This window comes from Chaetodon trifascialis, chromosome 18, assembly GCF_039877785.1.
Source record: "Chaetodon trifascialis isolate fChaTrf1 chromosome 18, fChaTrf1.hap1, whole genome shotgun sequence".
NCBI classification, from domain to species: Eukaryota; Metazoa; Chordata; class Actinopteri; order Chaetodontiformes; family Chaetodontidae; genus Chaetodon; species Chaetodon trifascialis.
In genome coordinates, this window is record NC_092073.1 from 23,065,001 (window position 1) to 23,075,000 (window position 10,000).

Sequence of the window (10,000 nt, forward strand, 5' to 3'; positions counted from 1 at the left end):
CTTTGCTAAAATTAGGACTCTGTGGCTCCAGCAGCAGACAGAGATGGCGGCGAGCGGTGAATCCGTCCCTGAACACTTCAGGCCGTGTTGTTCTGCTCAGTACACGCTCTGAGCTCTTCATCCGGTTTCCTCACACACTCAGGCTCCTCTGGTGTTTTGGTGCCAGAGTTCGCTCCAGATTGAGCCACTTTGGCCAAATTCTTCCGCTGAAAAGCCGCATTCAGAGCGCCGGCCGAGCATCGCGATGCCGAGGCTCTCTGCTCGGTAAGAGGCTTTTCTGAAAGCGGCTCTCAGCGAACGTGCAGCGTTCTGAACACCAGGCAGCGTTCAACACAACAAGCCGTTACATAACGCTGTGCAGGGGAAAGGCTCTTTTCTGAGGCTGTGTGGGCGCCGAGCGGCTAAAACCGAACCATGGCTGCGTGTGTGTGCGTCTGTGTGTGTGTGTGTGTTCAGCTGCTGTGTGACTGCATGTGTGTGGGTGTCTGTTGGGTGGGTGTGTACATACTTGTGAGTGTGTGTGTGTGTGTGTGTGTGCGTGGGCATGTGTGTAACCTCTGCAACTTCTCCAGCTCTCATCCTGCAATTCCTCTCCATTTGCCTTACAAAGGTTGCCATGGTTACGCCCACACAACAGACCGAGTTTTAGAGTGATTCAAAGTGAATGAGATGCACACACGTACACACACACACACACTCACACACACACACGTACACACACACACACACACACGCACACACGCACACACACACTCACACACTCACACACACTCACACACACACACACACACACACACGCACACACACTCACACACTCACACACACTCACACACACACACACACACACACGCACACACACACTCACACACTCACACACACTCACACACACTCACTCACACACACACACACACACACACACTCACAAACTCACACACACGGATAGTTTGTTCCTCTTGTTTATCTCGATGGATGCTTGAACAGAAGACAAAGCGTCTTCAGGTGAACTGGAGGAAACAAATTGCTTCTGTTGACTCGAATATGTCACGTTGAAGGACACGCAGGAGGACGTGAGGACATGAAAAGACACTGATCTTTGGTCTATAAGACAAAACGTCGCTGCTTCGCCTCAGTGGATCCGTCCTGTCTGAATGTCTGAACAGGACGGACCAAAGCTCGGAGGTCGAGCGTCTGCTGAGCGTCTCTTCAGCGGGACGTGGACCTCGTCTCCAGCTCCAGGTTACTTCATGTTAGAGACGTCTTTTGTATTTTTCAGTGACTGTGTGAAATCATTCCTCCCGCCTGCACAGTGATTCACGTCCTCCACCCCGCTCTGAGACAGAGGGGACAAAATCCAGAGTCCTCGTTCTGTGAAGAAGACTTCTGAAGGTCACCAAATCAGGGAGGCATCGGCCACACTTACAGTTTTGGTAGTTTAGGAAGCAGAACAACTTACTGAAGTGACCTTTACGTCATGTGACCACGTGTCCACTCACCTGACTGGCCAGAGCGGCGGCAGCTTGTGTGTGTTTGAAGGACAGACAGTCGAGCGGGTTGTAACGAGGCCTCTGGCCCTTTAAGTGTCTGTCGAAGCTCTCCTTATACTTCACCTGCAGCGCGCGCACACACACACACAAACACACACACTATGAGATCATCTGCCCAATGCATGCTGGGTAGACTGTGTGTGTGTGTGTGTGTGTGTGTGTGTGTGTGTGTGTGTGTGTGTGTGTGTTACCTGGCTGGCCAGTTTGGACACCTCCTTGGCGTGCTGAATGTCAGTTCTGGCCAGAAGAGAGCTGTCACTGTAAGCTGGCAGCTTGGTGTTATTCTTATAGGCAACCTGTGCAACCACACACACACACACACACACACACACACACACACACACACACACACAAACACACAATATAAAACGATGTATATGAATGTAAACAACACACAAACAAGCAAACAACACGTTTAAAAATGCACAAACACCAACGTAAAAACAATGCATGTTGACAAACACTCCAACACACTCTCTACTGAGTGAACGTCTGAGCGCGCACACACACGCACACACACACACACCTCCTTCCCTCTTACATAACACCAGCTGATTGTCAACCGCAGAACATTTTCTATAATTAATCAGCAGCTCCGCTCGGAGAACAGCTGCAGAACAGGACTGTTGTCATGGAAGTTAGTGTTAGATGGCACAAAGTTTCACACACACACACACACACACTCACACACACACACACACACACACACACACACACACTCACATCACTGGCCAGCTTAGCAGCGTTGGTGGCGTTGACGATGTCCGGCCTGTCTGCCGCCGTGTTGTAGTGATGCAGCTCCTCTTTGCCTTTCCTGTAGCTGACCTGAGACCAGCAGAGACACAAATGACAGTGCAGCGTCTTCAAGGCTTTTCATGGACGCAGGCGACAGTTTGAGCGTCTTTACAGCTGAGAGTCAGCTGATAAAACAAGAGAGAAGCAGCTCAGTGTCGAGCTGATTAACCTGCCGACAACAAACACACAAACTCGCCTTCTGTGCTGCTCACACAGCTCCGGCCTGGCTGCTACAGCCTGATGGTACAGTGTGTGTGTGTGTGTGTGTGTGTGTGTGTGTGTGTGTGTGTGTGTGTGTGTGTGTGTGTGTGTGTGTGTGTGCGCGTGCGTGCGCGTGCGTGCGCGTGCGTGCGCTCACATCGCTCTGGTTCTTGGTGACCTCCATGGCGTGCTCCACCTCCGGCAGTGTTTTCATGTTGGTGTAGCTGGACTTCCCCTTCTCTCGATTAAACTTCTCCTTATAGAACTTCTGCAGAGACACAGAGGAGACGAAGAGGAGGGGGAAGAAGAAGAGAAAGAGGGGCCAGAAAAAGCAGGCGGAGGCAGTTAAATAAAGAAAAATTAGCATGATGGATGGTGAGAGAAAACATCTGATGACTCATTCAGCCTGGTGCTGAATAACGACTGAGAACACACTCGTTGGTTCGTTTGTTTGTCTAAAAATAAGACGAGCAGCTTCCAACTGTGAAAATGAGAAAGTCACTGCGTGACGCAGAGATGAACATTAAACTGAGTGAAGATTACAAGGCCTGAAAAACAAAGCTGCTGCTTTCTGTGTTTAAATAATGAGATTTTTTCCCGAATTTGTGAAAAGCTGTCAGGTTTCTGTTGGTGGACCTTCAGCAGGTAAACTCAGGTGTTTAAGAGCAGCTTTACAGCACAAAGCTGTGATGTCCACAGTGACGGGCGGGTCTGTCTGCGTCTCACATCACGTGTTTGACAGACAGTGGGACGTCTGGGCTGCTGTTGTCTAGGTAGTCGACGTTTTACGCTCCAGTTAGCGTCACATTGCTCGGTCAACAGACACGAAACCAGAAAGCATCAGGCCAGTGTCCCAGTTTCCCCCCAGCTGGGATTTTCTGCCCTCGGGCCGACTGATGCCGACAATAAGCTCCATCTGTCCATCACACTGAGGCTACACCACTTCCTGGTGGCTTTACTTCACATTTGTTCACTGAGGGGGAACCTGAACGCACCAGATCTGCGTTTCATCCACGTTTGATTGGTCGGTAGGAGCGCTGTGATCAGTTTGGAGTCTGTGATCCATAACATGATCGTTCATGCTCCACCTGCGTGTCCACCATGTGCTGAATGTAAAGGCTCAGCTCAGCAGTCACTGATCGACTCGTCACACGGAGAACGTCCCTCCATCTCGAAGAATTCAGGATCGATAAACAGCTGCATCAGAAAGCTCGTGTGGTGTTTTCAGAGGTGTCAGTGTTTAGCAGTGATGCTGTGAAACGTGTGTGTGTGTGTGTGCGTGTGTGTGTGTGTGTGTGTGTGTGCGGGCAGTAGGTCAGTGTCTGTGTCCTCAGGCGGCAGAGCTCGACACAGCTGCTCTCTGTGTTCATGCCTCAGCAAACAAAATGATACTAACACCAACACACTTCGTGTGTGTGTGTGTGTGTGTGTGTGTGTGTGTGTGTGTGTGTGTGTGTGTGTGTGTGTGTGGTAAATAGATCTTGGGATCAAACTGGGTGAGAACTCTCCTTTACTCACCTTACATCACCGTGTTTGTTTGTTAGCGTGATGCTAACATCAGAGCACACGAGCAGCTCACAGCAAACACACAGACACACTGTTTTCATTCATTTCCTGCTTTTATGGTGATGTCACAGCTGACATCAGCGGGCCAAACCAAGTGGAGGGTTTTCTCTTCTGTAGGAATGTTTCTTCTGTTTGTCTGATGTTTCCTAAAGACCGTGTGAGGATTACTCAGCTGTCATTGAGCCTTTTGGTAACGTCTGTGGTTTCCTTGGATGAAGGGGAGACGTGAGGCGGCGCTGCCTGAAACACGCAGCCTTTGTTTGGTTTGCTAGCAGTTCATTGAGTTATTTCACTGGATGTTTTTACCTGAGTTACAGGTGTAATGGAGAGCACTGTCAATCAAACCTTTACTTTCAGGCACCGCTTACATCCCACCATACAGTTTTCATCATTCATTGTCTGATCACGTCACAGTGTGCAGGTGACAGAGGAAGACTCACATCGCTCTGCGTCTTCGTCAGCTCTTTAGCGAAGACGGTCTCGATGGTTTGGGGCATCTGAGCGTACAGACTGCAGCCGGCTTCCTTCTTACTGTCCTCCCTGTACGCTTTCTGCAACACACAACATCACTTTTTACAGTGGAAAAAAATAAAAACACCAACCGAATTATGACGGTCACGTTCTTTCAAGGAGGAAGTACGACCACCAATTCCATCCCTGGAATCTGTGCCAGACGTTAAATTTGGATTGGTAATATCAGCTGATTGGTGGAGTATTAGAATGAGTGCTGGGGAGGAAAAGACGGGTCGATGCGTCCCTAATGAGACGCTTTGGTGTGACACTACACAATGGGATCAAAACGACGGCGACCTCTATCTCATACCAGGTTTAGGGTTCCTATAATTAGAACCACATTTCCCATAGGCCCTTTCACTTCCTCTCTTTTCTTATCAAATGTTTTTCTCATTAGCTGCTCAAACTCTGCCCTGAAACATGAATTATTTGAGTGTATTACAACTAAAAATGTCAGTGTAAGGACTAGAATTAATCTGTTTTTCACCGTGTTGAAGATGAAACGCTGCTGTTCCACTAATTAACACAAAACTGAGATTCTACTCACAGGCTAGAACGAGTTGCTTTAAAGGGATCTCTGAGAACAAAACACAGACAAGGATTCCTCTCGCAGCAACATCACAATCGAAGCACCTTAAACAGCTTTTGTCTTTACTGAGGCAGATGGTGAGCCTCAGGTTCGTACCTCGCTGTACAGCTGACTTTGCTCCTTGGCATGCTGAGTGTCTTTGGTCTCCGGCAGCAGAGAGTACAGACTGTGGACCAGCTCCTTCTTACCCGCCTCCTTGTATTTGCTCTGGGGACAGAAAGCAGCATCAGATCAAGAACTGCACAGCGACACAACAGACGCCTTCTGTCTCATCTTCACTGCCATGTTTGAACAGTTTTGCAGCACGAAGGGACAAAGTGTGCTGTCGCTCTTTACTGAGAACTCGTTTCCTTCTGATGCTAAAATGAAAACAGTTCTGTTTGTTCTTTAATCAGTGTTTTTAAGACCAGAAATAGAGACATTCAAGCCATTATGCAGAAGGGTTTCACACTGACTGTGTCCATTTAGTGCTTCCTCTACACAGCAGAGGTGCTAAAGCTGGTGGTTTACTCGAATATAAACTTGTTTGCTGATGACATAAAACTGTACTATATAAAGCTAACTGAGACAAATGCAGACAAAGATCTGACATCCAAGTGTTAAAGGATGCTTGTTGAGACATTAAGACTTGAATGACCAGCAGGCTTCTAATAAAGAGTAAACTTCATTTCCTGAAGGTAAAACATGCCCCTGACATGAAAGGATGGTCATATTTTAGCAATGAACGACGAACAAACACAGAAAAGAAGCAGCGTTTGGATTCCAGCCACAGTGTTAGAGTTAGATTCAGAAGTTCAACCAAAATCTTCAGGGCTGAATCTTTTGATTAATTATGAATCAGAACAAAACAAACGCAGATGCTGGTCCACAGAGCGTCTCTCACCTCGCTGTGCGTCTCCGCCATCTCCTTCACAAACTGTGTCTCCAGAGTTTCAGGCAGCACAGAGAATAACGTGTTGGACAGATCCTCTTTGTCCTTCTTGTACTTTGTCTAAAAGACAAACACAAACCAAAAGAAATGCAGAAAGATCTAAATTTATTTATTTTTATTGTTATTTCCGTTTCTGTAAACACAAACCTCTCACCTCACTCTGAAGCTCAGAGAGCTGCTTCACGAACTCCGTCTCGTTGGTCTCCGGCATCTGGTGGAAAACACTGCTGCTGATCTCCAGTCTGCCTTTCTGCTTGTATTTATTCTGCAACACACACACACACACACACACACACACACACACACACACACACACACACACACACACACACACACACACACACACACACACACACACACACACACACACACACGGGCTGCATTCATAACAAGTACACAAATGTGCATGGAAACACACTGATGGCTGTTTGTTTGAGCATCTGATGAGTCCATGTTTCTTTCATTTCTTTACAACGCAGCACAAAGCGTCGCGCAGAGCGTGCAGGAGGGAAAATGACCCGCAGGTGTGATCACACCTCGTAAACGTCCACCCACCTCACTCTGAAGCTCCATGACGGCTTTAGCAAACTTCATGTCTTCTGTGTCGGCCAGCGCAGAGTAGAGGTTGCTGCTCTGCTCCTTCTTACCTCCTTCTTTGTACTTCAGCTGCAGAGGACAGAGAGGACAGAGGGGACAGAGGGGACAGAGAGGACACCAGGCTCATGGCACTGAAACTGAAATGTTTCAGCTTCTCATCACTTTGGTCATCTCAGATTTCAGAGCCTGAATGTGTTTATGCTCATTTCAACAGTGCACTTGAGAATGATGTGAGTGCTGGTGAACCTGACTCTGCAGCTCTGTAGCCTCTTTAGCGTGCAGCGTCTCCAGAGTTTCAGGTAGCTGGTGGTACATACAGCTGCTCGCCTCCTTTCTGCTCGCCTCCTTGTACCTGGCCTGCAGAAAACATCAGCTGTTAGCTGCCGTTTTAACTAACATTTCCTCCTTTTTATTGCAAAGAAAGTTGAATTTCCTCACCTCGCTCTGCAGCTCAGAGACGCTTTTAGCAAACTGAGTCTCGGCGGTTTCAGGCAGCTGAGAGTAGAAGCTCTGCGAGAGGCTCCTCAGGCCGTCCTCTTTGTATTTACTCTGGACAGAAGGACGCAGAAGACGCTGTGACATCAAACTGCTTCAGACCTGTTGACATCCACATGTGAACCCAGTGTGTGAACCAGCGCGCTACCTCGCTCTGCAGGTCGGACATCTTGGCGGCGAGCTGCGTCTCGGCCGTCTGCGGCAGCTGAGCGTACAAACTGGACGACATGGACTTCTTCCCGCTCTGCTTGTACTTGTTCTGGAAACAGCAGCAGGTGGAAGAAAGCGAGCTGAGATTAGTTCAGACACAAATGTGAAGTTCTGCTGTTTTAATTGACCGTGTGTGAACGCTGATCACTGAAGACCAGAAGTGAACCTGCTCCTCTGGTGTTTGCCTTGATCTTTGTCTTTTGGTCATTTTAAGGAGCAAAAACTAAACTACACATAATCAGCATCATCCCACAGGGTTTGCACAGAAAAACGCTGGATGAAAACGTTTATAATGGATCCTAAAATTTGAGGATTTGCTGTCTTTTGCTTTGTTTTTGACTGTTGCTCAAACAACGGCATGCATGCTGTTTCCACCTGAAGCTTGGAGTCAAATATGATCCCATATCAGCAAACTGATGTCTGGGTCCAAACCTCAAACCACCAGTTAAAGCAGGACCACACAGTGTGATATTTCTGTGAAGCACACTCAGTCTTCTCAGCTCTCAGCTGAATATTGGAGTCACTTTACGTAAACACTTGTGTTCCTCTGTGAGACAACGCTGACAAAACGCTGTAGCTGCATCGGCTACAAACAGCATCGCAAATTTCCACCGCAAGAGTCTTCAAAGAGCAAAATATGATTCATTCATTAAGTCTTTGAGGAGCCTGAAAAATGCAAGAGAGCCGGCGAACAGAGGCAGGAAATGAGCTGCTGTACGTCTGAGAAGTGTCTTTATATAGAGGGACATCAGGACAGGTGAGCGTGTGAACGATGGACGTTTGTACCTCGCTCTGCAGCTCGGTGACCTCTTTGACACGCTGCGTCTCCAGGGTCTCCGGCAGCAGGTGGTACAGAGAGCTGCTGGCGTCTTTCTTCCCTGCTTCCTTGTACTTGACCTGCAGGAAAAACAGGTCAAAGCTTTGCTGTTCGTTTCGTGGTCACAGTCCTTCCACACCTCGCAGCATCGCCGCCGTTCACTCAGGATCGTTTCACTGTCATGAAAAGCTTTTAGTGCCACTTGTTTTGAAGAGAACAAACAAAAGAGGAATATTCTGACACCAGATTCACAGAAAGATCCAGCAGAGAGGATGGTGAGAGAGGAGGAGGCAGAGTTATCCAGCAGCCCTGAACGTGTTTCTGATAACACGACCAGAATAGACAGCAGAGGTCAGCTTATCTTCACTGAGCTAACGTGGTGGACAGCCTGAGGCTAACTTTGTCTCAGCACGCCAGAGACTCGAGTCACATGACTGGACTTTGATTCAGCATCCATGACTCCACTCAGACTTGAGGCAGAAGACTCGAGAGGACTTTTTTTTAAATTAAACATTTGCATTTTTCTAGATATGAACAAACACGGAGGCAGCAGAGGGTCGGTCAAAAAACAAAGGATACGACCAGCGTCCGACTCCAGCCGTCACTACGAAACCCACAAAGAAGAAACATACATGAACGTGTCCCTCAGCTAGCTTATTAGCAGGCCAAACGTTAGCCAGACAGTTTGAGACATACTCATATATAAGACGTATTATTAATGTAAAAGACAATCAGACAATCATCAATCTATTGATGCCAGCAGAGACTCGACTTCTCTTGTTTGACTTATAGCAGGGACGTGACTGTTGCAGTCTGACTTCCTGTCTGCGGCTCTCAGCTCGAAGCCCATTGGTTCCTTCTGAAGACGTAGATCTTTAAAAACGTCTCAAAATACGACGAGCTCTCACCTCGCTGTGCGTCTCCGCCATCTGCTTCACAAACTGCGTCTCCAGAGTTTCGGGCAGCAGACAGAACAACGTGTTGGGCAGATCCTCTTTGTCCTTCTTGTACTTTGTCTAAAAGACAAACAGGAAAAAGAAGCTGAGTCAGCAGATTATCTTCAACTTTCCATCAAATCTTAAAAAATCTTAATTTCTAATGAAAAGAATTATCTTAGTCTACGAAGAGAATCTGTTCAGTCCTTCCTGTGAATGTTCACATTGGTGAAGCTTCATTCTGACATTAGAAACATTTCCCCTCTGACTTTTATGATTAGAAAAACAAAGATCCTGATTGGACTCCACCTGTGAGGCGTTCAGGGCCCTCACCTCGCTCTGTATCTCTGACATCTGCTTGGCAAACTGGGTCTCTGCCGTCTCAGGGAGGAGCGAGTACAAGTTCTTGCTGATCTCCTTCTTGCCGTCTTCTTTATACTTCACCTAGCAGACAGCACACAGGGTTTGTTTAACCAATCAGCACGCAGACGTGCAGCAGTGACGCTCGTCCACATTCCTCACCTCGCTGTAGAAGTCTCTCAGCTCTTTGGCCAGCTGTGTCTCTGTGGTCTCAGGCAGCTGGTGGTACAGAGCGCCGCTCGCCTCCTTCCTGCTGTCCTGTTTGTACTTCACCTACACAAAGACGGCACAGCTCAGAGAAGGCCGGCAGAATGAGCTCTATCTAATGCAGGCCTGCACCTGAACGCATCGCGCTGCGTGCCTACACACCTGACTCTGCAGCTGTGAGGCCTCTTTGGCGTGCAGAGTGTCCAGAGTCTCAGGCAGCTTCGAGTACAGAGAGCTGGA

The 10,000-nt window shown here is 48.0% G+C and overlaps 2 protein-coding genes across 2 annotated transcripts in view; both read right to left on the reverse strand.

The window, feature by feature from the left end:
• LOC139346678 (LIM zinc-binding domain-containing Nebulette-like) overlaps positions 1 to 10,000 on the reverse strand; it is a 68,959-nt gene that overhangs the window by 11,321 nt on the left and 47,638 nt on the right.
• The window catches only part of LOC139347124 (nebulin-like), a 40,231-nt gene that overhangs the window by 6,252 nt on the left and 23,979 nt on the right, over positions 1 to 10,000 (reverse strand). Inside the window, exons 34-50 of the mRNA XM_070986595.1 lie at positions 9,923 to 10,000; positions 9,716 to 9,826; positions 9,527 to 9,637; positions 9,167 to 9,274; positions 8,228 to 8,338; positions 7,380 to 7,490; positions 7,175 to 7,285; positions 6,983 to 7,093; positions 6,695 to 6,805; positions 6,294 to 6,404; positions 6,092 to 6,199; positions 5,305 to 5,415; positions 4,547 to 4,657; positions 2,698 to 2,808; positions 2,268 to 2,369; positions 1,736 to 1,840; positions 1,494 to 1,607 (exon numbers count right to left, since the gene is read on the reverse strand). The exon at positions 9,923 to 10,000 is cut by the window's right edge and continues 33 nt beyond it. Coding sequence (XP_070842696.1) covers positions 1,494 to 1,607; positions 1,736 to 1,840; positions 2,268 to 2,369; positions 2,698 to 2,808; positions 4,547 to 4,657; positions 5,305 to 5,415; positions 6,092 to 6,199; positions 6,294 to 6,404; positions 6,695 to 6,805; positions 6,983 to 7,093; positions 7,175 to 7,285; positions 7,380 to 7,490; positions 8,228 to 8,338; positions 9,167 to 9,274; positions 9,527 to 9,637; positions 9,716 to 9,826; positions 9,923 to 10,000 — 1,836 coding nt within the window. The remainder of the gene's footprint in view (positions 1 to 1,493; positions 1,608 to 1,735; positions 1,841 to 2,267; positions 2,370 to 2,697; positions 2,809 to 4,546; positions 4,658 to 5,304; positions 5,416 to 6,091; positions 6,200 to 6,293; positions 6,405 to 6,694; positions 6,806 to 6,982; positions 7,094 to 7,174; positions 7,286 to 7,379; positions 7,491 to 8,227; positions 8,339 to 9,166; positions 9,275 to 9,526; positions 9,638 to 9,715; positions 9,827 to 9,922) is intronic.